The sequence below is a fragment of the Salmo trutta genome, chromosome 28, assembly GCF_901001165.1.
Source record: "Salmo trutta chromosome 28, fSalTru1.1, whole genome shotgun sequence".
In the NCBI taxonomy this organism is placed as follows: domain Eukaryota; kingdom Metazoa; phylum Chordata; class Actinopteri; order Salmoniformes; family Salmonidae; genus Salmo; species Salmo trutta.
The window spans coordinates 18,121,152-18,148,788 of record NC_042984.1 but is presented as its reverse complement, the minus strand read 5'-3'; the positions used below and the strand labels follow the sequence as shown (position 1 = coordinate 18,148,788).

General features: G+C 47.3%; 1 protein-coding gene across 1 annotated transcript in view; it reads left to right on the top strand.

The window, feature by feature from the left end:
- The window catches only part of LOC115165649 (integrin alpha-5-like), a 79,677-nt gene that overhangs the window by 32,398 nt on the left and 19,642 nt on the right, over window positions 1–27,637 (top strand). The window contains exons 3-24 of the mRNA XM_029718905.1: window positions 698–798; window positions 1,202–1,325; window positions 1,807–1,868; window positions 1,997–2,042; window positions 2,171–2,296; window positions 2,578–2,622; window positions 2,876–2,919; window positions 3,046–3,102; window positions 3,759–3,811; window positions 4,212–4,417; window positions 4,649–4,840; window positions 4,957–5,002; window positions 5,905–6,018; window positions 8,266–8,321; window positions 8,751–8,908; window positions 17,956–18,093; window positions 21,217–21,284; window positions 24,967–25,117; window positions 25,466–25,558; window positions 26,969–27,048; window positions 27,234–27,314; window positions 27,478–27,583. Of these exons, the coding sequence (XP_029574765.1) occupies window positions 698–798; window positions 1,202–1,325; window positions 1,807–1,868; window positions 1,997–2,042; window positions 2,171–2,296; window positions 2,578–2,622; window positions 2,876–2,919; window positions 3,046–3,102; window positions 3,759–3,811; window positions 4,212–4,417; window positions 4,649–4,840; window positions 4,957–5,002; window positions 5,905–6,018; window positions 8,266–8,321; window positions 8,751–8,908; window positions 17,956–18,093; window positions 21,217–21,284; window positions 24,967–25,117; window positions 25,466–25,558; window positions 26,969–27,048; window positions 27,234–27,314; window positions 27,478–27,583 (2,147 nt within the window). The remainder of the gene's footprint in view (window positions 1–697; window positions 799–1,201; window positions 1,326–1,806; window positions 1,869–1,996; window positions 2,043–2,170; window positions 2,297–2,577; window positions 2,623–2,875; window positions 2,920–3,045; window positions 3,103–3,758; window positions 3,812–4,211; window positions 4,418–4,648; window positions 4,841–4,956; window positions 5,003–5,904; window positions 6,019–8,265; window positions 8,322–8,750; window positions 8,909–17,955; window positions 18,094–21,216; window positions 21,285–24,966; window positions 25,118–25,465; window positions 25,559–26,968; window positions 27,049–27,233; window positions 27,315–27,477; window positions 27,584–27,637) is intronic.

Genomic DNA, 27,637 nt, shown 5'->3' with positions numbered 1-27,637 from the left:
TGGGTACAAGTTCCACTGGATACGTCTTGTTGTTCGAATTCCAAGCGTTTAGAATTCTTGTTACAGGATGTTTCACGGTATGTACACTGTATAAACCGATTTGTTTGGATTTTGTTTTTCACCATGGCAACACAGATGTTGCATCAGTCTTGCCAATAAAACGTCCTGTTTGAACCTGTTTGAACCTGACTCCTGCGGCCATGTCTTGTCCTGTCACAGAGGTTGCATCCTAAATGGTACCCTATTCCCTTCATAGTGCATGTCTCTGGTCAAGAGTAGTGCACTATATAGGGAGTATGGTGCCATTTGGGTCTCTAACAGCGATGGAGTAGAGCTCTGGGTTACAGGCCAGGTGGCCAAACAGAGTCAGGGTCAGTGTGGTCACCCAGAGCTGGACCTGTCAGAGAACTCAGGTTGACATCTGGACAGTGAGGACCAGAGCCATAATGAGGAATATAAGGCTCTGGTGAGCACCAAATACCTTCTAGTTTTCCTCTATGTTTCTCTCTGGAAGGTTCTTCAGGAGAAACTTGATGTGTGTTTGTGTTTAATGATGCAGTAAGTAAGTCCTGTAGTAGCAGATGTTTGGATAACGTTGTCTGGAGCCTCCAGGAGAAGAACTACAATGATTCATTAGGGGCTTTTTTCAGTCATCACTCATTCACTCAGTTTAGTTGTTGTTTTGTCTTCTTCCCAGGGGACCGCATAGTCACTGTCAGTGGCACAGACTACCAGGCTGAAGTCAAGTCCCACCAGTGGTTCGGCGCCACCGTCCGTTCCCACGGAGACACCATTCTGGTAAGACGACATTCAGAGACTGAGACCAGGTTGAGAAAGTCTGTTTACTTTCAACGTTGGCCTCTATAGCCCAGAATCCCTCAACTGTTATGATGTCTGGCGTTCATGTCAAGGGGTTGTATATGTTCATTGTTCCAAGTTTGTCTTAAAGGTCTATGTCTATCAGTTTGTTGTGACTCTATTACAATTTTCACCTCCACTACGTCTCTCAGAAGAGAAGTGTTTTGTGCTCCTGTGACATTGAAGTTGAGACACCTGTAGTTTTCGTGACCTGGATTTGGTTACATTGTTACTTTTCTCCAGATGTAACATTAACCTCTGGGTCTCCATCAACTTACACAGGGTGTTGTTGTAACTGAAAAAACAACTCCCTCCTCTGCCCCCCCCCCACCCCCCCATATAGGCCTGTGCCCCCCTCTACTCCTGGAGAACCAAAGCAGACATTCCCCAGTCAGATACAACAGGAACCTGCTACCTCTCTGTCAAGAACTTCACCAAGTTTGTGGAATATGCTCCCTGTCGCACAGGTAATCCTTTTTGGTTTTTCACAACTACCCTACACTACAGGTGACTCCTGTGGCTGACCTCTGACACATCAGCTGTCCACACAGCAGGCTATTAGACAGGGGTTAGGTGCTGCGCCTGAAGGCCACAACAGAAGGGATGTATATAGTCTCAATATAGTCTCAAGTACCCCTACTGAGTAAACACTTCCAGCGACATCACACACTAGCTGGGGAAAGAATTTACCTTTATCAGATGCAGTCAATTATGTTATCCCGTATTGACCAAGTGTATCCCTACTGCTGGTAATGGCTGGCTGGCTTGGTTCTGTTCACAATACCCAGTTGGGTCATCACGACAAGGTTACAAATATTTCCAAAATATCGAGATTCTGAAGTATTGGTTTAATATGAGGCAATTTATGGATCTTTAAATGAGCTTTTTCAAATCGGAAACATTCCTGTCTAAAACTGATTTATCAACCTTTGCCTCTGTTTATTTCAGAATTCATTAACGAGGGTGGTCAGGGCTACTGTCAGGGGGGATTCAGTGCTGATTTCACGAAGGTAACACTCCTAAACACTTCCTCTCAGTTCAGTACCAGAGGTTTATCAAATACTATGGATTGCAAACACACATGATCTCTCTCATGATTCTGTCTCTCTCTCTGTTGCTCTCACTCTCTCGCTTTCAGGATGGGAAAGTGGTGCTTGGAGGACCAGGCAGCTTCTTCTGGCAAGGTACAGGGTTTGACAACCCCCCTGGACCACAAGCAAATAAGTTGTAGCAGTATTCTGAAGTTATTTGTGTGAAACCTGAGAGAAACTTTCCATTCACTCCCTGTTTCCTGCCTCCTGTGTCTCCTCAGGTCAGGTGATCTCAGCAGCCAAAGAGGAGATCATCAAGGCGTACTATCCAGGGTACTTCATGCAGTCTGTGGAGGGACAGACCCAGACCAGACAGGCTCAGATCAAATATGACGACAGCTACCACGGTAAGACTTTCCTCTCTCGTAATTCTATCACTCTCCTGATCCCCTTGCTTTCCAAACATGCTGGTTTCCTGTGTAGGCTACTTGTGTCTGAGAACTATGATTTGGAAACGTCACCACATTCCCTCTAACCCTCTGACCTCTGATAAAAGGTGGATAGCTGCAGAGTTGGACAAAGTACATGTCTTTATCCATAGATTACACTTCAGGAGTAATGGAGGCGTATGGGTTCTGAATGCTTGATATCATATGACTATTGTCTGCTCTCTCTTGTGGCCTTGCAGGTTACTCTGTTGCAGTTGGGGAATTCAGTGGAGATGACGTGGAAGGTAAAGACATCTGTACCGCAGACTTCCACAGGCCTGGCTGCATGTCAGACAGCCATTAAAGGGTTCAGATTGTTTACTATACCTGAAGTGAACTCAAACTGAACTCACCTACACAATTCGGTCCCGCTACTAAGCTAGAAAGACTGCGATCGCTGGAATTCTCAGAGTTCCAGACGGCTGTGACCTTTGTGATATTTCCCCTCCTAAATCTTCAATTTTTTCTCTGTTTTCCCCCTGTCTGTGCACTTCTCAGATGTTGTGGCTGGGGTCCCAAAAGGGGTCATGCTCTATGGTTTGGTAAGAAAACCTCATCACCGCACTCATTTTGAGTGGAATATCGTAACACAGGCCTAATACACTATACATATGCTGGACCTCAGAGATTTTGACCATGTGTTCTGTGTGTGTGTCTGCTCTCTGCAGGTGTCTGTTTTAAATGGCACTGATCTGAAGTCCATGCTCAACTACACTGGCGAACAGGTAAGCCACAAGCCTCATCTCAAACTCCAAACTGTTTTTTTTCAGACAGACTGCGGTTCCATAACTAGCTGTTTCTCGTGGCAACTCTTAATTTCCTGAGTCAGTGTGTACTGGAACACTGATGATATAAGCAAAATCATTTCCTTTACAAGTCTCTGTTAACTGGATTTCAAGCCATCTGTGGTTTGCTGTAAAGCATAATTATTGAAGTTAAAGTGCAGAAGCAATTTTCTCCAAATGAGCAGCATGATCCTTTCTGCAAATGGAATGGAAATAGCGTGAGCCCCTTTTTAATGGTGCTGATTGGTTCAGCTGAATAAATAAAATCCTACGTGTATTTGCTTACCCTGGGAGTCTGGGAATTAAGCTGTTTCTGTGTCTTTGCTACTTCAGATAAAAATGTATTATACAGACATAACAAAAAAGACTAACTTAACAGCTTCAAGTTAGACCAAGCAAGCACCATCATTTTCATTGACCATTTTGTCTCTCTTAGTAGTCTCTTCTACAGGATCTCTTTTAATTCAAGTAGATTTACTGTAATTTATGTTAGAAGCCCCTTTGCTTGAAAGCAGCTTTTCTTGTTTGAGCTGTTTTGGACCCAGATAGACAGTGATGTTGTAGAAATGTGACACGATGTACTGATGTTTTCTCAGATGGGATCCTATTTTGGGTATGCTGTGGCCACAGCCGACATCAATAACGACGGGTGGGTTCTCTAAGAGTCGAACATTACATTCTAATGAAACATTGTCATACAGTATGTTCTCGCCCATGAGCAAGATTTAATTTATCCAATAATGTTATGGGAAACTCAGTCAACATCAAAAATGAAGAATGAGTAGGAGTCGGTTCTCAGACAGCTGACATAGTGGCGTTCTCACCCTTTTTAATGATATGGGTGGTGGTGAGACTGGTTTTCTGACCAATGACTACTTTTATGGGAAATGTGTCTTTTGTGTCTGTACTACGGTTGAGAAATCCATCCAGAATCCAGAAATTCCCAGATTTCTGGAAAACCTGGGAATTTTAGGAAAGCTTCCTGAATTTGCCACATTAGTCTGTACAATGTATATGTCTGTGACTGTGTTTCTCTCTCCTCCCCTCAGCATGTCTGACCTGTTGGTGGGAGCTCCCATGTACATGACCCGAGGGTCAGACAGCCGTCTGGAGGAGGTGGGCCGTGTGTACCTCTATCTGCAGCGTGGACCGCTAGACCTGGAGCCAACTCTCAACCTGACCGGGACCCAAGTGTTTGGGAGGTTTGGCAGCACCATCGCACCTCTGGGAGACCTCAACCAGGACGGATACAATGGTGAGAGGTGTGGTGGTAATACTGGGGCTTGAAGGGACAGAAGAAAACATTATTTGATTGAAACGTGAAACCTTCCCTTTATGGACCGTTCGTGTGTCAGGTTATTGGTTTTGAGACTTCTACATGTCCTTTTTGTTGGTCTCATGTAGTTCATTCCAAGTCCTAATAGTCTGGAAAGTTCTGAGTGATCTCACGGTCTTCTCCTGTTCTCTCCTTTTCTCTGATTGGTAGACTTGGCCATCAGCTGTCCTTTCGGTGGAGAGGACCAGCAGGGATTGGTTCTCATCTACAACGGATTCGCCGGTGGGCTCAGGGACACACCCTCTCAGGTCATAGATGGCCAATGGGCTTCAGGCACAGTGCCGGCCAGCTTTGGATTCGCACTCCGAGGTGCTAAGGATCAGGACATGAATGGCTACCCAGGTGAGTGAGAAGACCAGTGAATTTTTTAAAACATCTCTCATAGTTCTGAGTGTGCTTATACTGTGTACTTGTTGTTTACTTGTAGTCTATGAACTAGAAATGTCTTTTCACAACAGATCTTATTGTTGGTGCTTTTGGAGTTGACAAGGCGATTTTGTACAGGTAATTTCATTTTACTCATAACCTTCTATCTGTCAAACTATTGAGGGATTTTTTTATAGTTTTTTTTTAATTAAGTGTTGAGTTAAGAGGTTTACCCAAAGTTCTGCCTCTATCATATGTATCTTCAGCCCAAAGTTCTGCCTCTATCATATGTAACTTCAGCCCAAAGTTCTGCCTCTATCATATGTAACTTCGGCCCAAAGTTCTGCCTCTATCATATGTAACTTCAGCCCAAAGTTCTGCCTCTATCATATGTAACTTCAGCCCAAAGGTCTGCCTCTATCATATGTAACTTCAGCCCAAAGTTCTGCCTCTATCATATGTAACTTCAGCCCAAAGTTCTGCCTCTATCATATGTAACTTCAGCCCAAAGGTCTGCCTCTATCATATGTAACTTGGCCCAAAGGTCTGCCTCTATCATATGTAACTTCGGGCCAAAGTTCTGCCTCTATCATATGTAACTTCAGCCCAAGGTTCTGCCTCTATCATATGTAACTTCAGCCCAAAGGTCTGTCTCTATCATATGTAACTTCAGCCCAAAGTTCTGCCTCTATCATATGTAACTTCGGCCCAAAGGTCTGCCTCTATCATATGTAACTTCAGCCCAAAGTTCTGCCTCTATCATATGTAACTTCAGCCCAAAGGTCTGTCTCTATCATATGTAACTTCAGCCCAAAGTTCTGCCTCTATCATATGTAACTTCGGCCCAAAGGTCTGCCTCTATCATATGTAACTTCAGCCCAAAGTTCTGCCTCTATCATATGTAACTTCGGCCCAAAGGTCTGCCTCTATCATATGTAACTTCGACCCAAAGGTATGCCTCTATCATATGTAACTTCGGCCCAAAGGTCTGCCTCTATCATATGTAACTTCGGCCTCTGCTCCCATCTAATGTACCACAGATCCCGGCCCATCGTCAGCACCAGTGCCTCCCTGACCATCTACCCCACAATGATCAACCCTGAGGAGAAGAGTTGTTCAGTCAACAATGGCAACACCACCATACCTGTCTCCTGGTAAGCACTGCATCATACCTGTCTCCTGGTAAGCACTGCATCATACCCGCTCCTGGTAGACACTGCATCATACCTGTCTCCTGGTAAGCACTGCATCATACCTGTCTCCTGGTAAGCACTGCATCATACCTGTCTCCTGGTAGACATTGCATCATACCTGTCCCCTGGTAAACACTGCATCATACCTGTCTCCTGGTAAGCACTGCATCATACCTGTCTCCTGGTAAGCACTGCATCATACCCGCTCCTGGTAGACACTGCATCATACCTGTCTCCTGGTAAGCACTGCATCATACCTGTCTCCTGGTAAGCACTGCATCATACCTGTCTCCTGGTAGACATTGCATCATACCTGTCTCCTGGTAAGCACTGCATCATACCTGTCTCCTGGTAGACATTGCATCATACCTGTCCCCTGGTAAACACTGCATCATACCTGTCTCCTGGTAAGCACTGCATCATACCTGTCTCCTGGTAAACACTGCATCATACCTGTCTCCTGGTACACACTGCATCATACCTGTCTCCTGGTAAGCACTGCATCATACCTGTCTCCTGGTAAACACTGCATCATACTTGTCTCCTGGTAGACATTGCATCATACCTGTCTCCTGGTAAACACTGCATCATACCTGTCTCCTGGTAGACATTGCATCATACCTGTCTCCTGGTAAACACTGCATCATACCTGTCTCCTGGTAGACATTGCATCATACCTGTCTCCTGGTAAGCGCTGCATCATACCTGTCTCCTGGTAAACACTGCATCATACCTGTCTCCTGGTAAACACTGCATCATACCTGTCTCCTGGTAAACACTGCATCATACCTGTCTCCTGGTAAACACTGCATCATACCTGTCTCCTTGTAAGTACTGCATCATACCTGTGTGTCATGTTGAGTACTTGTCTAGTCTCCAGGACCTGAGTGCTGATCAAGGATCAGGTCTCCCTGTCCATGTTATCTTAATCAGTATGTTTTAAAAGTGTAAATTGATCCTAGATCAGCAACCCCTACTCTAAGACAGTTTGTGAATACAGGTGCAGACTCCATTATCTAAGGGTGTTGTTGTCTAACTGCTGCTTGATTTACATTTGGCGCAACAGGAAGGAGTTCCTCAAAACTAGCTCTCATTTGTACTTAGACAGGAAGTCTCATTGAGGACATACTGTATCACTCCACAAGACTAATCATGGTATTTATTTGGGAGAGAGTCAGGCTTATCTGGTGGTGGTGACCTGTTGTTATAGCAACTTGATAACAGATTCTGTTTCTTCGAGAGGAGCAGTGAATGTGCAGCATGGTACTCATTACCATCCAATGGGAGCGGAAACAGAACAGCGTTGCTCTGATCTCTGGCTGTGCTGCTCAACATGCTTGACACTGTGTTGGTGTGTCTGCTGCTTCCCCCCTGCATTGCCAGGTGATGGTGGGATGTAGGTGGGGGTGGAGGGAAGGAGGGATAGAGGGGGGAGATGGAGGGAGGGAGGGGCCGGGAAGTTTTTCAGCTGCTTTTGAATGAGTTATTGTTTGGTGTTGGGACACAGCTGGGAAGCATCAGGATGTGGAGATGCTCGTGCGCAGGCACACACTCCTACACAAACACAGACACAGGAGCACAATAGAGGGGTTTCTCCTAGATAGATACAGAAAGAGGGTGTCTATTTCATTCTCTTTTATTTCTTCCTTCCCTTGTATTCTATCAACACTAACTCTGTTTCGCTCCCTTTTATACCCATCGCCGCCTCCCTCTTTCTTTCCAGTCAGTGAGGGTTTGGTCGTAAAGGGCTTGGGCTTGCGTTGCGGACTGTTGGAATCAGTGACTGATGTCATGGGAGAGAGAGAGAGAGCTCTGAGCCCTTACACATACAGACACTGACTGACTGTCTTGTCTGTGGGGATACATGAGATGATGTTCAATTTCACCGTCTTTAACTCAGTCATTCCAGGCTGGAGAGCTGGGGGGACACGCCACATTATTAACTTGGCTGGCTACACCATAGAGATGCCTTTCCTAACATTACCCATATGACTAGCCATTCCTTCATGTCATACAGTGTTACCCATTATACCACTTGGCTTGTCTTGTTAGATATCTGAAGACGGATATGAGAGGAAGAGGAAGTATGGGAGGAAGAGAGTGAATGAGTGAGCTGTCTGTGCGTTTCCATGTATGTTGTTTGCATGTTTGTGCCATGAATGCTACCCTTATTGTGTCTCTGTTGTGTCTCTCCTCTGTTCTAAACAGTGTCAACCTGAGTTTCTGCCTCTCTGCCAATGGGAAGTACCTACCAGACAACATAGGTGAGCCAACTGTCCACATCTGATCCAGATGACATACAATACCATATTACAAACTCTCAACTGCACACGAATATCAGATGTGCACACAACGTTGTGTATGCTGAATGACTTTGCTGATGCTTTGTATTGCATTGTATTGTGACAAAGATATGAGGAGCAGTGTCAGGCTTCCAGAATCCCCATATCTGCTCTGATCCTTTTAATGATTTCCAATCAAAGCACTAGGCTCCTCTTTGTTCATACACAACCCCAGCAATTATTCCACTGATCAGCCCTCTATGCATATAGTTACTGTGCTAGGTGCCATATGGTAAACTAACTACATAGTCTGGATTCTCTGTTCGCTTGAGATTATGCAAGTTAGTTTTAATGTGATGGTGTGTAAAACAATAGCACATTCATGGTTGTGTGTATGTGTGTGTGTTCCAGGCTTCCTGGTAGAGGTGCAGTTGGACCGTCTGAAACACATGCAGAAGGGAGGGGTGAAGAGGGCTCTGTTTGTAGACTCCCAGCAGGCAATGCTTCAGAGGAGTGTGAGAGTGCGGAGCGGAGAGCGTGTGTGTCACGAGACCAAGATCTACCTGAGGGTAAGTGCGCTCTACCCAAAATTACAACCAAGTAATTGCACCATTACCACAAAAATGGAAGAGGAAAGTGGAAGGGGAAAAAGTAAGAACCGGTCTGTCGGCCCGGCATTAAAGACCATCATTGGTTAAAGAAAATTGTGATCAATAAAAAAGTATACCAGTTTCATTTAAGGACCAAATAATTGACAGCCGTGCCATATAGATTGCAAAATAGTTGGGAAGAGATTTTTGACGTACTGATTCCATGGCACATGGGCTCCCGAGTGGCACAGAGGTCTAAGACACTGCATCTCAGTGCTAGAGGCGTCACTACAGACCCTGGTTCAGCGGTCTAAGAAACTGCATCTCAGTGCTAGAGGCTTCACTACAGACCCTGGTTCAGAGGTCTAAGACACTGCATCTCAGTGGTAGAGGCGTCACTACAGACCCTGGTTCATCGGTCTAAGACACTGCATCTCAGTGCTAGAGGCTTCACTACAGACCCTGGTTCAGAGGTCTAAGACAATGCATCTCAGTGGTAGAGGTGTCACTACAGACCCTGGTTCAGCGGTCTAAGACACTGCATCTCAGTGCTAGAGGCGTCACTACAGACCCCCTGGTTCAGCGGTCTAAGACACTGCATCTCAGTGGTAGAGGTGTCACTACAGACCCTGGTTCAGCGGTCTAAGACACTGCATCTCAGTGCTAGAGGCGTCACTACAGACCCCCTGGTTCAGCGGTCTAAGACACTGCATCTCAGTGCTAGAGGCGTCACTACAGACCCCCTGGTTCAGCGGTCTAAGACACTGCATCTCAGTGCTAGAGGCGTCACTACAGACCACATGGTTCAGCGGTCTAAGACACTGCATCTCAGTGCTAGAGGTGTCACTACAGACCCCCTGGTTCAGCGGTCTAAGACACTGCATCTCAGTGCTAGAGGCGTCACTACATTCAGCGGTCTAAGGCACTGCATCTCAGTGCTAGAGGTGTCACTACAGACCCCCTGGTTCAGCAATCTAATGCACTGCATCTCAGTGGTAGAGGCATCACTACAGACCCTGGTTCAGCGGTCTAAGACACTGCATCTCAGTGCTAGAGGTGTCACTACAGACCCTGGTTCAGCGGTCTAAGACACTGCATCTCAATGCTAGAGGTGTCACTACAGACCCTGGTTCAGCGGTCTAAGACACTGCATCTCAGTGCTAGAGGCGTCACTACATTCAGCGGTCTAAGACACTGCATCTCAGTGCTAGAGACGTCACTACAGACCCCCTGGTTCAGCGGTCTAAGACACTGCATCTCAGTGCTAGAGGCGTCACTACATTCAGCGGTCTAAGGCACTGCATCTCAGTGCTAGAGGTGTCACTACAGACCCCCTGGTTCAGCAATCTAATGCACTGCATCTCAGTGGTAGAGGCATCACTACAGACCCTGGTTCAGCGGTCTAAGACACTGCATCTCAGTGCTAGAGGTGTCACTACAGACCCTGGTTCAGCGGTCTAAGACACTGCATCTCAATGCTAGAGGTGTCACTACAGACCCTGGTTCAGCGGTCTAAGACACTGCATCTCAGTGCTAGAGGCGTCACTACATTCAGCGGTCTAAGACACTGCATCTCAGTGCTAGAGGTGTCACTACAGACCACATGTTTCAGTGGTCTAAGACACTGCATCTCAGTGCTAGAGGCGTCACTACAGACCCCCTGGTTCAGCGGTCTAAGACACTGCATCTCAGTGCTAGAGGCGTCACTACAGACCCTGGTTCAGCAGTCTAATGCACTGCATCTCAGTGGTAGAGGCATCACTACAGACCCTGGTTCAGCGGTCTAAGACACTGCATCTCAGTGCTAGAGGCGTCACTACATTCAGCGGTCATAGACACTGCGTCTCCGTGCTAGAGGTGTCACTACAGACCCCCTGGTTCAGCGGTCTAAGACACTGCATCTCAGTGCTAGAGGCGTCACTACAGACCCCCTGGTTCAGTGGTCTAAGACACTGCATCTCAGTGCTAGAGGCGTCACTACATTCAGCGGTCTAAGACACTGCATCTCAGTGCTAGAGGTGTCACTACAGACCCTGGTTCAGCGGTCTAAGACACTGCATCTCAGTGCTAGAGGCGTCACTACAGACCCCCTGGTTCAGCGGTCTAAGACACTGCATCTCAGTGCTAGAGGCGTCACTACATTCAGCGGTCTAAGAAACTGCGTCTCAGTGCTAGAGGTGACACTACAGACCCTGGTTCAGCGGTCTAAGACACTGCATCTCAGTGCTAGAGGTGTCACTACAGACCCTGGTTCAGCGGTCTAAGACACTGCATCTCAGTGCTAGAGGCGTCACTACAGACCCTGGTTCAGCGGTCTAAGACACTGCATCTCAGTGCTAGAGGTGTCACTACAGACCCCCTGGTTCAGCGGTCTAAGGCACTGCATCTCAGTGCTAGAGGTGTCACTACAGACGCTGGTTCAGCGGTCTAAGACACTGCATCTCAGTGCTAGAGGTGTCACTACAGACCCTGGTTCAGCGGTCTAAGACACTGCATCTCAGTGCTAGAGGCTTCACTACAGACCCTGGTTCAGCAGTCTAAGACACTGCATCTCAGTGCTAGAGGTGTCACTACAGACCCCCTGGTTCAGCGGTCTAAGACACTGCGTCTCAGTGCTAGAGGCGTCACTACATTCAGCGGTCTAAGACACTGCATCTCAGTGCTAGAGGTGTCACTACAGACCCTGGTTCAGCGGTCTAAGACACTGCATCTCAGTGCTAGAGGCGTCACTACAGACCCCCTGGTTCAGCGGTCTAAGACACTGCATCTCAGTGCTAGAGGCGTCACTACATTCAGCGGTCTAAGAAACTGCGTCTCAGTGCTAGAGGTGACACTACAGACCCTGGTTCAGCGGTCTAAGACACTGCATCTCAGTGCTAGAGGTGTCACTACAGACCCTGGTTCAGCGGTCTAAGACACTGCATCTCAGTGCTAGAGGCGTCACTACAGACCCTGGTTCAGCGGTCTAAGACACTGCATCTCAGTGCTAGAGGTGTCACTACAGACCCCCTGGTTCAGCGGTCTAAGGCACTGCATCTCAGTGCTAGAGGTGTCACTACAGACGCTGGTTCAGCGGTCTAAGACACTGCATCTCAGTGCTAGAGGTGTCACTACAGACCCTGGTTCAGCGGTCTAAGACACTGCATCTCAGTGCTAGAGGCTTCACTACAGACCCTGGTTCAGCAGTCTAAGACACTGCATCTCAGTGCTAGAGGTGTCACTACAGACCCCCTGGTTCAGCGGTCTAAGACACTGCGTCTCAGTGCTAGAGGCGTCACTACATTCAGCGGTCTAAGACACTGCATCTCAGTGCTAGAGGTGTCACTACAGACCCTGGTTCAGCGGTCTAAGACACTGCATCTCAGTGCTAGAGGCGTCACTACAGACCCCCTGGTTCAGCGGTCTAAGACACTGCATCTCAGTGCTAGAGGCGTCACTACATTCAGCGGTCTAAGAAACTGCGTCTCAGTGCTAGAGGTGACACTACAGACCCTGGTTCAGCGGTCTAAGACACTGCATCTCAGTGCTAGAGGTGTCACTACAGACCCTGGTTCAGCGGTCTAAGACACTGCATCTCAGTGCTAGAGGCGTCACTACAGACCCTGGTTCAGCGGTCTAAGACACTGCATCTCAGTGCTAGAGGTGTCACTACAGACCCCCTGGTTCAGCGGTCTAAGGCACTGCATCTCAGTGCTAGAGGTGTCACTACAGACGCTGGTTCAGCGGTCTAAGACACTGCATCTCAGTGCTAGAGGTGTCACTACAGACCCTGGTTCAGCGGTCTAAGACACTGCATCTCAGTGCTAGAGGCTTCACTACAGACCCTGGTTCAGCAGTCTAAGACACTGCATCTCAGTGCTAGAGGTGTCACTACAGACCCCCTGGTTCAGCGGTCTAAGACACTGCGTCTCAGTGCTAGAGGCGTCACTACATTCAGCGGTCTAAGACACTGCATCTCAGTGCTAGAGGTGTCACTACAGACCACATGGTTCAGCGGTCTAAGACACTGCATCTCAGTGCTAGAGGCGTCACTACAGACCCCCTGGTTCAGAGGTCTAAGACACTGCATCTCAGTGGTAGAGGTGTCACTACAGACCCTGGTTCAGCGGTCTAAGACACTGCATCTCAATGCTAGAGGTGTCACTACAGACCCCCTGGTTCAGCGGTCTAAGACACTGCATCTCAGTGCTAGAGGCGTCACTACAGACCCTGGTTCAGCGGTCTAAGACACTGCATCTCAGTGCTAGAGGTGTCACTACAGACCCCCTGGTTCAGCGGTCTAAGGCACTGCATCTCAGTGCTAGAGGTGTCACTACAGACCCTGGTTCAGCGGTCTAAGACACTGCATCTCAGTGCTAGAGGTGTCACTACAGACCCCCTGGTTCAGCGGTCTAAGACACTGCGTCTCAGTGCTAGAGGCGTCACTACATTCAGCGGTCTAAGACACTGCATCTCAGTGCTAGAGGTGTCACTACAGACCACATGGTTCAGCGGTCTAAGACACTGCATCTCAGTGCTAGAGGCGTCACTACAGACCCCCTAGTTCAGAGGTCTAAGACACTGCATCTCAGTGCTAGAGGCGTCACTACATTCAGCGGTCTAAGGCACTGCATCTCAGTGCTAGAGGCGTCACTACAGACCCTGGTTCAGCAGTCCAATGCACTGCATCTCAGTGGTAGAGGCATCACTACAGACCCTGGTTCAGCGGTCTAAGACACTGCATCTCAGTGCTAGAGGCGTCACTACATTCAGCGGTCTAAGACACTGCATCTCAATGCTAGAGGCGTCACTACAGACCCCCTGGTTCAGCGGTCTAAGACACTGCATCTCAATGCTAGAGGTGTCACTACAGACCCCCTGGTTCAGCGGTCTAAGACACTGCATCTCAGTGCTAGAGGCGTCACTACAGACCCCCTGGTTCAGTGGTCTAAGACACTGCATCTCAGTGCTAGAGGCGTCACTACATTCAGCGGTCTAAGACACTGCATCTCAGTGCTAGAGGTGTCACTACAGACCCTGGTTCAGCGGTCTAAGACACTGCATCTCAGTGCTAGAGGCGTCACTACAGACCCCCTGGTTCAGCGGTCTAAGACACTGCATCTCAGTGCTAGAGGCGTCACTACATTCAGCGGTCTAAGAAACTGCGTCTCAGTGCTAGAGGTGACACTACAGACCCTGGTTCAGCGGTCTAAGACACTGCATCTCAATGCTAGAGGCTTCACTACAGACCCCCTGGTTCAGCGGTCTAAGACACTGCATCTCAGTGCTAGAGGTGTCACTACAGACCCTGGTTCAGCGGTCTAAGACACTGCATCTCAGTGCTAGAGGCGTCACTACAGACCCCCTGGTTCAGCGGTCTAAGGCACTGCATCTCAGTGCTAGAGGCGTCACTACAGACCCTGGTTCAGCAGTCTAATGCACTGCATCTCAGTGGTAGAGGCATCACTACAGACCCTGGTTCAGCGGTCTAAGACACTGCATCTCAGTGCTAGAGGCGTCACTACATTCAGCGGTCATAGACACTGCGTCTCAGTGCTAGAGGTGTCACTACAGACCCCCTGGTTCAGCGGTCTAAGACACTGCATCTCAGTGCTAGAGGCGTCACTACATTCAGCGGTCTAAGAAACTGCGTCTCAGTGCTAGAGGTGACACTACAGACCCTGGTTCAGCGGTCTAAGACACTGCATCTCAGTGCTAGAGGTGTCACTACAGACCCTGGTTCAGCGGTCTAAGACACTGCATCTCAGTGCTAGAGGCGTCACTACAGACCCTGGTTCAGCGGTCTAAGACACTGCATCTCAGTGCTAGAGGTGTCACTACAGACCCCCTGGTTCAGCGGTCTAAGGCACTGCATCTCAGTGCTAGAGGTGTCACTACAGACGCTGGTTCAGCGGTCTAAGACACTGCATCTCAGTGCTAGAGGTGTCACTACAGACCCTGGTTCAGCGGTCTAAGACACTGCATCTCAGTGCTAACATTATGTTGGTTGCAAGAATTCTGTATAATAATTTACATAAAAAAATTATACGTTTTGAATCTGGCATCGTTTTGCGTATTAGATCATAAACCATGTTTATTTTTATTTTTTATTTAACCTTTATTTAACAAGGCAAGTCAGGTAAAAACAAATTCTTATTTACAATGACGGCCTACACCGGCCAAACCCGGACGACGCTGGGCCAATTGTGCGCCGCCATATGGGACTCCCAATCACGGCCGGTTGTGATACAGCCTGGATTCGAACCAGGGGGTCTGTAGTGAAGCCTCTAGCACTGAGATGCAGTGTCTTAGACCGCTGAATGTAGTGACACCTCTAGCACTGAGATGCAGTGTCTTAGACCGCTGAACCAGGGGGTCTGTAGTGACGCCTCTAGCACTGAGATGCAGTGTCTTAGACCGCTGAACCAGGGTCTGTAGTGACACCTCTAGCACTGAGATGCAGTGTCTTAGACCGCTGAACCAGGGGGTCTGTAGTGAAGCCTCTAGCATTGAGATGCAGTGTCTTAGACCGCTGAACCAGGGTCTGTAGTGACGCCTCTAGCACTGAGATGCAGTGTCTTAGACCGCTGAACCAGGGTCTGTAGTGACACCTCTAGCACTGAGATGCAGTGTCTTAGACCGCTGAATGTAGTGACACCTCTAGCACTGAGATGCAGTGTCTTAGACCGCTGAATGTAGTGACGCCTCTAGCACTGAGATGCAGTGTCTTAGACCGCTGAACCAGGGTCTGTAGTGACACCTCTAGCACTGAGATGCAGTGTCTTAGACCGCTGAATGTAATGACACCTCTAGCACTGAGATGCAGTGTCTTAGACCGCTGAATGTAGTGACGCCTCTAGCACTGAGATGCAGTGTCTTAGACCGCTGAACCAGGGGGTCTGTAGTGACACCTCTAGCACTGAGATGCAGTGTCTTAGACCGCTGAACCAGGGGGTCTGTAGTGACGCCTCTAGCAAAAAATAAAAATAAACATGGTTTATGATCTAATACGCAAAACGATGCCAGATTCAAAACGTATAATTTTTTTATGTAAATTATTATACAGAATTCTTGCAACCAACATAATGTTATTTATATGGGGTATACAACCTTCCCAGCTCTGTAGATTTTGCTGCGAAGAGGTAGAATCATTAGATCACTTGTTTTGGTACTGCCCATATGTAGCTTGTTTTTGGTCACAGATAGCACTACTGGGTGATCTAAAAAGTCATAGTCAATCGATTAATAATTATTTTAGCAAAAATGTTTATTTTCAATATACAATCTGTAGAAACAATGAGAATGGAAAGGTTCAGAACTTTTGTGAAGCATCACAGCACCGTTGAAAAATATATAGCAAATAGAAATCCAACATGGATGGTGTTAAGAGATAGATGGGAGGGGTTGAATGGAGCTGAAGGTTGGGACTAATAACTACAAGATAACTAATGTACATACTGTGTCCATAAAACGTATATATGTAGGTTAAGAACTTTTTTGAAAGAGCACAGTTTGAAATATATGGCAAACCGGATGGACATAAATATAAATATATGGGAGAGGTGGAGGGTAGAGGAAGGACAAGAGTTAAAAACAAACAAAATCAAACTATTGTAAAGTACACTGTGTCCATAAAATGTATATAGTATGTATATAGTATGTATAAGATGGAAATACAGGTGAGGGGTGGTAGGGTTGGAGGGTAATAAAGAAAATAAAAAATAAAATATGTATTTATATGTATGTATATGTATATACATATATATTTGCTAATAAATATATGTGGGATTGGAAGTGATGCAGACAATTACATTGATGGAAGCTACAATCTATCTGCAATATTAAAGCTGATCTACCCCTTAAAAAAAACACAAAAAACGACAAAATAATAATAATAATGATTTAAAAAATGTTTTAAATAAAGTCTCGGCTAGACGGACACAGGCACAGGCACGGGCACAGGCAGACACTCACTCACTCACTCACTCACTCACTCACTCACTCACTCACTCACTCACTCACTCACTCACTCACTCTGATGAACCCTCTATCTTCTCTCTGTCTCTCCATCTGTCTCTTTCTCTCTCTGGCTCTTTCTCTCTCTCTCTTTCTCTCTCTCTCTGTCTGTCTATCTGTCTCTATCTGTCTCTGTTTCTCTGTCTCTCTATCTGTCTATCTGTCTCTCTCTGTTGCTGTCTCTCTCTTTCTTTCTCTCTCTGTCTCTGTCCTCTATCTGTCTCTCTCTGTCTATCTATCTGTCTCTATCCCTCTCTATCTGTCTCTCTATCTGTCTCTCTCTGTCTATCTATCTGTCTCTCTCTGTCTATCTGTCTCTCGCTCTGTCTCTGTCCCTCTCTTTATCCGTCTCTCTCTCTGTCTATCTATCTGTCTCTGTCCCTCTCTCTATCTGTTTCTCTCTCTCTCTGTCTATGTATCTGTCTCTCTCTGTCTCTGTCTGTCTATCTGTCTCTATCTGTCTCTGTCTCTCTATCTGTCTATCTGTCTCTATCCCTCTCTATCTGTCTCTCTCTGTCGCTGTCTCTCTCTGTCTCTTTCTCTCTCTTTCTTTCTCTCTCTGTCCTCTATCTGTCTCTCTCTGTCTATCTATCTGTCTCTGTCCCTCTCTCTCTCTGTTTCTCTCTCTCTCTGTCTCTGTCTCTCTATCTGTTTCTCTCTCTCTCTGTCTCTGTCTCTCTATCTGTCTCTCTCTGTCTCTCTGTCTATCTGTCTCTGTCTCTCTCTCTGTCTTTGTCTCTCTATCTGTCTCTCTCTGTCGCTGTCTCTCTCTCTTTCTTTCTCTCTCTGTCTCTGTCCTCTATCTGTCTCTCTCTGTCTATCTGTCTCTATCCCTCTCTATCCCTCTCTATCTGTCTCTCTCTGTCTCTATCTGTCTCTCTCGGTCTGTCTGTCTGTCTGTCTGTCTGTCTGTCTGTCTGTCTGTCTGTCTGTCTGTCTGTCTGTCTGTCTGTCTGTCTGTCTGTCTGTCTGTCTGTCTGTCTGTCTATCTATCTCTATCTGTCTCTCTCTGTCTCTCTATCTGACTCCAGGATGACAAAGAGTTCAGAGATAAGCTCTCCTCCATCTACATCTCCCTCAACTTCAGTCTGGATCCTCAGGCAGCGTTCGACTCCCACGGCCTCAGACCCATCCTCAACTACCAGACCATCGAGCTCATCGAGCAGAAGGTACTTCAATACATCCCCCCTCTGTCTAACTATGACCGCCCCAGCCCCCAGCACCCCCACAGCACTGCTGACCCCCCAGCACCACTGACCCCCAGCACAGCAACCCACAGCACCACTGGCCCCCACAGCACCACTGACCCCCCAGCCATCACCCCCACAGCACTCCTGACCCCCAGCACATCCTCCCTCCCTTCTGTCTGACCCCCAGCGCAGCACTCCAACCCTGGAGGACTCCTCTGAGTCAACAGCCCCTTATCTCTGGTGGTGGAGCACTGCACATGTTTTAATGAACAACACTTAGTGAAGACGTGGCTGGAAATCCATTCACTAACTCAGAGGTGATGGTAAGGTTTTCACCTTGACCAGACCTCCCCCTTCCTTCCCTCTCCCCCACACACACCCTCAGAAAGATTAAGGCTGCTCTCCTTGTTGATTTCCAAACCGCTCTGCTGGGAAGGGGTCCAGAGGCTCTGGAAAGCAGTTTTCAACAGAAGAAATTTGAGGCATGTGCAAACTATGGTGGAGAGAGAGTTAGAGTTTGACTGCCCCTCCAGGACTAGCTGATTTCAGCCCAGCTAGGCTGTGTAACGGTTGATAAGTCGTGTTCCGACTGAGGGGTGCACAGTCAGACACACAGGGTTAATAGATATTTCTGGGTGGGGCCAATGGGGTGCTTCGCTCGCAACACACAGGCCATGTGCCATCTGGTGTAGATTTGCCTGAATTTTTCCAGTTTTCTCCTGGCAGGCAGAGAGAGAGAGAGGGACGTGAGCAGGGCTCAACGTGTGGGCTGCCTGCCTTCAGCTGTGGCATGCTGGACCATATGGCAGAAATGTGGACACTGACTCAAGTAACAAATATGATGACTTGAGACTTAACTTAATAGGAAATAAAATAACTTGAGACAACTTAATAGGAAATAAAATAACTTGAGACTTAACTTAATAGGAAATAAAATAACTTGAGACTTAAGACTGATGACTTGAAATGATCTGTCCGGGTTTTGTAACGTTTTGTGGCAGAGAGTCTCCGTGGATTACTTTCCACGCAGCCAGACCCAGTAACCGCAGCCTCTCTCTCTCCCTCTGTATTTATTTATCTCCCTTCATCTCTCTCCCTCTGTATTTCTGTCTCTCTCCCTCTGAGCAGGGCAGGACTGAGCCCTGTCATTGGTGTCTCCTTGTTGTATCAAAGCTGCTGGGGCCTCATCAGATCTGCTGTGTTGTACTTACACTACATCTAAATACTGAACTCTAAAGATTCTGTTGTAGTGCGGAAACTGAATTTCAGAGTGGGGCTCGAACAACCCATGTCTGTCTATGATGTATGGGGGGGGGGGGGGGGGGGGGGTTAGTAGTGTAAAGCTGCGGACATGTTTCATTAATCATGGATACCCATTGTGAATGTAACACCCATTGTGAATGTAACACCGTGTAGGGGGTGATTACTGACTACCGCCTGGATTTAATCACATGCACCATGCTTTATTATAGATTTCTCTATATGGCATCGTATGTACTGGGCTGGCAGTTGTGGTTTACCCCGTTTCTCACACCCTCTGGTTGCCGAGTGAGAGCTCACTGATGCCTCTGTGTAGTTTCAGAGTTTCTCTGTAATGTGCTCCACATGTTGCCGTGAAGCCGGGACACTGTCAGGTGATGTTTCTTAGCTTCAGCGAGGATAGGAACCTGTAACCTTTCCTCTGACTGACTGGGTCTGACTGTGGGCCATGCAGCACTCACTGAGGGGGCAGAGTGAGTGAGCTGGTGGTTACTATGGTTACCCTGCTTTCCCTTAATTAGAACCCCTGGCTGTGTAATGACAGGGGAGGTGCTGAGCTCTTTCTAACCTCCCTCAACTTCTATTTATTATCCTCAATGTCATCTAAAACATCATGCTCATCACACTGTGATGGAATCACACAGGGAAACCATTACCTACGCTAAGGCTGCTACACACACACACACACACACACACACACACACACACACACACACACACACACACGTGCACCCTTTCCTGCTTAGTTCATGTCTTTCTGGTCATTCCAGCGTAGCGTCTAGGCCTCAAGATCAGCCTGGCCTGAAGGCCTCAGCATGATTCCCAGCTGAAACAGTTCGGAAGAGTTTGTGCACATATTATGACAACATTTTGTGACGTTTCTGTTTTTTTGGACTTCAGTGAGTGTTTTTTCGGCTGTTCGGGCACACAAACATTTTTCTAGAGGCAAGCCGAAGTTTTGGAGCCTAACCAGACACGCCCTGCAAACAAGGAGGTGGATAGACTACTGGAGGTGTTGTGGTGAATAGTGTACAGTGGTTTTATTGTCAAAGATGCACTAATACCGCTTGGGAATGTCTAGAGGCAGGATTGTCCATGTAGGAGGTACAGAAATGAGTTGAGGTGGTGCAGAGTTCTTCTGACCTGTCTCTGCACCGCTGTGTCACAGACTAAAGCACAGACTGTGTTGGGGTTTTGAGACCCCACCAGGTACAGCCTGTGATTGACTGACCAGGTCATATGACTCTAGCCAGGGGAGAGTGTTCTGGAAGGGCCCAACGTAGTAGCCAGGGCCAGAGGTGTGAAACCGGGGGATGGGAGTCTCTGCTGAGCTGGAGAGTTTTCCTGTAAATGTTGTTCCTCTGTGTTCCAGGCCAGAGAGAGGGTTTAAGAGAGGGGTTTTGATCACACAGTCAGACGTGATCTTGAGCTTCTCCTGCCTTCTTATTGAGCCATTTCCCTCAAAAGGGAAGTGAAGTCAGGCATGGGGCTGAATTAGTGTTATTTGTGTCATCACACACAGTCATACAGTCTATAAGCTTCCCCGGGAGAGAGGACTGTTAACAGGATTATTACAGGCGTCTGGTCTGTAGGGATGACACTCTACACGGGGGGCGGTTGATCGTTGGACTGGAATATATTCCTCATTATTGGCTACACGACATGTCCCGTCCCGCTACAGTGGCTCTATTGTATGTTTACCACCAAAGCAAAGTGTGTCTAATTCTTTGTGTGAATTCTAACTGAAAGAAGTGTAGGCTTCATTTTTACCGGGGCCTGTGTGATCATGTATAAGCTCTGTCACTGTTTCATGTATTCCTCTCATCTTCTTCCCTCCTCTAGGTCCAGATTCTGCTGGACTGTGGGGAAGACAACATCTGTGTTCCTGACTTAACGCTGGCGGTGCACGGGTGAGTTAGTCCCTTCATTTCCTTCTCTATAAGTCTTAGACCATACACGGGCTCAGGACATGCATGCACTGGATCAGGACAATATAGCTATGTATGGTCAACTGTGAGCCAGGTTGTATGTAGTAAGTGAACTTTTCACCCCACTATGCAGATGAGTCAGCCTTGTTGTTGTTTTGATCTGATGGGTAAGTGAAGCTGTGTCGCGCTCCACCCGTTTGTTTAGTTTAGCCAGTCTGTTAATAGCCTTACAATGCTCCACTAGCAGAGGATACTACTTTGCTTTGAAAACAGGAAGGAGCGCTGGTCTACAGGTACAGGGATCGGCTGTCAAGCTGGTGGGGGGGGAAAAGACAGGTGGGATGGAACAGATTTGTTTGGAATGTATGGGGACTGGGGAGGGAGTTGTATGTGTGCCAACCTGTACCAGCCTCCCTCTCGAATCGTTTGAAGTAGTATTCAGAGCATCGACACACTTTGATCTGTGGGCATTTTGCCCCACCTCTCTGTCTTGCTCTCTTTCTGCTCTATCATTTTGATTTCTATATTTGTTTGCGCTTTCAATTCGTCATTAGTCTTCTATCACATAAACAAGACCATTTTGGTAATTATGAGTTTTAATAAAAATCGAATCAAATTCTATTGGTCACATACACATATTTAGCAGATATTATTGCGGGTGTAGCGAAATGCTTGTGTTTCTAGTTCCAACAGTGTAGTAATATCTAACAATTCACAATAATATACAAATCTAAAAGTAAAATAATGGAATTAAGAAATATATAAATATTAGGATGAGCAATGTCAGAGTGGCATTGACAAAAATACAGTAGAATAGAATACAGTATATACATATGAGATGAGTAAAGCAGTATGTAAACATTATTCAACTGTCTATTAAAGTGGCCAGTGATTCCATGTTTATGTATACAGGGCAGCAGCCTCTAAGCTGCAGGGTTGAGTAACTGGGTGGAGGCCGGCTAGTGATGGCTATTTAACAGTCTGATGGCCTTGAGATAGAAGCTGATTTTCAGTCTCTTGGTCCCAGCTTTGATGCACCTATACTGTCTTCGCCTTCTGGATGATAGCGGGGTGAACAGGCCGTGGTTTGGGTGGTTGATGTCCTGTGACATCAGGTGATGTAGGTGTCCTGGAGGGCAGGCAGTGTGCCCTCGGTGATGTGTTGGGCAGACAACACCACCCACTGGAGAGCCCTGTGTTGGGCAGACGACACCACCCACTGGAGAGCCCAGTGTTGGGCAGACGACACCACCCACTGGAGAGCCCTGTGTTGGGCAGACGACACCACCCACTGGAGAGCCCAGTGTTGGGCAGACGACACCACCCACTGGAGAGCCCTGTGTTGGGCAGATGACACCACCCACTGGAGAGACCTGTGTTGGGCAGACGACACCACCCACTGGAGAGCCCTATGGTTGCGGCGGTGCAGTTTCCGTACCAGGCGGTGATACAGCCCGACAGGATGCTCTCAATTGTGCATCTGTAAAAGTTTGTGAGGGTTTTAGGGGCCAAGCCAAATTTCTTCAGCCTCCTGAGGTTGAAGAGGTGCTGTTGCGCCTTCTTCACCACACTGTCTGTGTGGGTGGACCATTTCAGATTGTCACTGATGTGTACGCAGAGGAACTTGAAGCTTTCCACATTCTCCACTGCGGTCCCGTCAATGTGGATAGGGGCGTGCTCCCTTTGCTTTTTCCTGAAGTCCACGATCAGCTCTTTCGTTTTGTTGACGTTGATGGAGAGGTTATTTTCCTGGCACCAGTCCGCCAGGGCCCTCACCTCCTCCCTGTAGGCTGTCTCGTCATTGTTGGTAATCAGGCCTACTACTGTTGTGTCGTCTGCAAACTTGATGATTGAGTTGGAGGCATGCGTGGCCACGCAGTCATGGGTAAACAGGGAGTACAGGAGGGGGCTGAGCACACACCCTTGTGGGTCCCCTGTGTTGAGGATCAGTGAAGTGGAGGTGTTGTTTCCTACCTTCACCACCTGGGGGCGGCCCGTCAGGAAGTTGCACAGGGCGGGGTTCAGACCCAGAGCCCTGAGTTTGATGATGAGCTTGGAGGTCACTAAGGTGTTGAAGGCTGACCTATAGTCAATGAACAGCATTCTTACATAGGTATTCCCCTTGTCCAGATGGGATAGGGCAGTGTTCAATGCGATGGCAATTGCATCGTCTGTGGATCTATTGGGGCAGTAAGCAAATTGAAGTGGATCTAGAGTGTCAGGTAAGGTAGAGGTGATATGATCCTTAACTAGCCTCTCATTGCACTTCATGATGACAGAAGTGAGTGCTACAGGGCGATAGTGAGTTCAGTTGAGGAAAATCATAATGCATTAACTGTCTTTGGCAGTTAGATGATAGTGCTGCATTCATTTGAATACTTTGTATAATAGTAGCTTGGGGCAAAGGGTCAATTATGAAATTCCCAGCAATGTAGCCGAGACATATCCTTCATTCCTGTAGTTGATATTTCTACTGTTTTCCTGCCAAGGCACACAACCTGTTCCACCAATGCTCCAGAGGAAAGGTTTTTGTTTTTTGTGGTTTCTTTCAATGTTAGCCCTTTTCTTTTTCTTGTTTTCTTTAAAGGGAAAATACACTCAAACTATTTAGGATTTTTTTCCATTAGTCCACTTGATACATTCCCAAACTGTTTTGTATGTCAGCAGTCAAGTTTTCAAGATATTGGACTTTCAAGAAGTGTCCCTGGCTGTTGGAGTCTGACTAGGCTGGCTGCCTGGCTGTTTTAGGCTGGCTGTAGGAGGCTGGTTGGCTGTAGGCTGGTTGGCTGGCAGTAGGAGGCTGACTAGGCTGGCTGTAGGAGGCTGACTAGGCTGTCTGGCTGTAGGAGGCTGACTAGGCTGGCTGGCTGACTGTTTTAGGCTGGCTGTAGGAGGCTGGTTGGCTGGCAGTAGGAGGCTGACTAGGCTGGCTGTAGGAGGCTGACTAGGCTGTCTGGCTGCAGGAGGCTGACTAGGCTGGCTGGCTGACTGGCCAGCAGAAGATCAGTGTTTGAAATATGGTCCATGTTGCTTCCTCTTTTTATGAGTTCAGCTGTAATTAGAAGCATCTGTGTGGCCCTTGTATGGAATTCCTCTCTCATTGTGTTCAGAGAGGGAGAGAGCTGGAGGGAGAGATGGAGGGTAAGGGGGAGATGTTTTAAAGTCTTAGTCTGTGCTCTATCGCATGTATGACTTTATTGCTACATTGGAAAAGTTTTGTGTGAGGGGGATGCAGGGGGAGGGAAGGGGGTCAGGGGAGGTTGAGGGGGTCAGGGGGAGGGGGTCAGGGGAGGGGGTCAGGGGAGTGGGTCAGGGGGAGGGGAGGGAAGGGGGTCAGGGGGGGGGGGGATTTCCTGAGATGAATCTATGTGATGCGCTTTGGGATGTGTCCCGTTCTGAATCCCGGCTCTAAATCAACCTGATATGTAGAGCAGAAAGCCTGAACAGGGAAGAGGAAGAGACAAAGCACAAAGTATCAGGCTATAGCAACAAAACATGTTAGTGGCCAGACTGCTATTGCCAACTACTATGTGCACTGTGCACAAAGCTTTAACAGTTTTCTCTCCCACCTCTCTGTGCATTATTTACCCTCAGAGACCCGACACCTCTTGACCTGACCTCTGACCCTATTAGTAATCTATTTCTGGTTTTGTTGGTCCATCAGGGACAGGAAGGAAGTGTACCTAGGTGACGACAACTTGCTGACCTTGACTTTCAACGCGCGGAACGAGGGTGAAGGTGGGGCCTATGAGGCTGAACTGTATGTGGTGTTACCTCCTGAAGCAGACTACAGCGGTATAGCTCGCAATAACGAGGTGAGAGCAAATATTAAACATTCAGCTCACCCCAGCATTTCTATTAAATATGGAGGCTCCCAGTCTATTGGCTTATAAGACTTACAATGATAGATTTATTGGGAGGAGGACTGTTATGGAAGTTATGAAAACTTTAAATGGAACCAAATGTTCTTGAGTTATGAAACGTTTTATAATGTCGCTGACTGCTGCCATCTTTAACACGTCATCTTGCAAAATAGTTTTGAGCTAATTGAGAGTAGCCTATTTACATAAAGATGAAATTATAAAATGAGTCTATAGATTGTAAATATCTTTCTTCTTTATTGTGTTCTAATTTCAAAATATTTTCTCTTCTTTCTCACCCAGAGCCTGACCCAGCTGACCTGTAGCTACGAGGCTGAGAACCAGACACACTACCTCAGCTGTGACCTGGGCAATCCCATGAAGTCTGGCACCAGCGTAAGTCAAGGATTTAGGTTCTGCTCGCCCTTTCTGAAAGTGTTGGTTGTGAGTAGGGCCAGAAGTATTTGCTGGTTAGGTCACATGGGTGGAAAACAGGGGCAGTTCTGGCTCTTGAAGTGAAAACATTATTGACGTTTCAGCCATCTTGGTCTCAATCAGAATGAGGTCACATGGACCTAAAAAGAAACTCCCGCTCAGGTCCTAGTCAAGACCTTTCTGAAGCGCATTGATTGTGAATAGGGCGACCAGGTTTTCCTGATTAGGTCACATGGTCCTGGCCCTACTCATAAGCAATATCCTTCATTGGTTCTGATGAGTGGTGATGAACTGTGGAATAGTACGCTAGCCCTCTGAGATTTGTTTAGTGGTGGAAAACAGTCATCGGAGCTATGCAGAGAATCACTTTTTTCTCCTGTGTGAAGGAAGGGATTGTGTTGTGCTTTTGTGGGGTTGGTAGAGAACTGGACAGGAAAGACTTTCTTGTCATGTTACATCAGTGTTCAGAGAGGAAGTTCCTGTACGGTTAGCAGGAAGCTGGTCTACGTCCCTGCTGAGCAGAGGTTCCCTCCTAATGACCTGCTGGTCGTGGGCAGTGGGTTGCTGTGGGTTTGTAGTGTCTGACTGCAGAGGAAGACTGTAAAGTGGGCGTTGGTGGAGAGGTTTTTCTGATAAAATGGTTTTTATTTCAAGTGTAAACTAAAGTTGAAAAACTTTAGTATGCAACAAATACATAGTGTATATATAGATCCTGCCATTGTAGTACTCATTGTGTGCACCGATGATACTTAGCCTGGAGTGGATTAGTGATAATTCATAATTGCATATATACAGACAGATGTTATGGATTAATATATTCATTGAGCCAGGGAGAAACCAGCATTTTTATGAGCAGTATTTTCATTGTTTTAACAGTGCACAAACACACACGCACACACACACACACACACACACACACACACACACACACACACAGAGTTAAATAGTAAAAGCTTTAACCTTGCTGGTCTCCTGATTGCAATTACTGTATGTACGTGCGTGCGGTTTGGATGGAAAATAAAAGTGGCATGACATTCCAATAGAGAAAAAGGGCAGCAGAACAGAATGCTGTAACCATGAAGTCCCAGACCTGCAGGCCCAGGTGTATTACAGCTGTGTGCCACCCAGACAGACAGATAGACAGAGAGTACTGATTGATTAACCCCCCCCCCCCCCCCCCCCCAGTATGCTGTAGTCTGCTCACTGTCTCTGTGCTGTATGTGTAAAAAATAGTAACAAAACAGTGCACAGGTTCCCTCACAAGGTTGGCTTTGATCTGTTGGTTGCAATATCCCTTAGCCATTAGTACCTCTGTCTCTCTTACATCATGTTGGGGCTGAAGTCTTTGACCACGTTGCTTCTCATCTGCAGCTGTGGGCAGGCCTGCGTTTCACTGTGCCACGACTGAAGGACACACGCAAGACGGTTCAGTTTGAGCTGCAGATCCGCAGGTATGACTCACAGTTACCTCTCCTCTCTAAGCATATGTTTGAACTGGGACTATAACTGGACATGTGTTTGTGTCATTGACAAAATAATTGAAGGCTAAACTTTCCAAGGCACTCTTACCAGACAGTTGCTGATAGGTGTTTGTATTCTGTACTTCACCACCCTCTCTCTCTCCCTCTTTCCACAGTAAAAATGAGAATAATTCCCACAGTGAGGTGGTGCCCTACAAGCTGGAGGTGGTTGTCCAGGCCGATGTTATTTTACAGGGGTGAGTTCAGAGGGAAGTCTGGTGGTTGGAAGAAACTCCGTCAGTGTTAGAAAACCTTTTGGAACTCCATAAAAGTGCTATTCTTTAACCCCCCAAACACACACACAGTCACTCACTCTCTCGCTGCTATCTCTTGTTATCTCTGCTCTCTCTCTTTTTGAAGTGTCTCCCGGCCAGACAAGGTCTTCTTCCCTCCCCCCAATTGGAAGGTCTCCAAGACCCCCCAGGAGGAGCAGGACATTGGGCCTGTAGTCCAACACGTCTATGAAGTAAGGAGCCAGAGGGTTGAGGTTGGGGTTGGACAGGTTAGGATTAGGATTAGG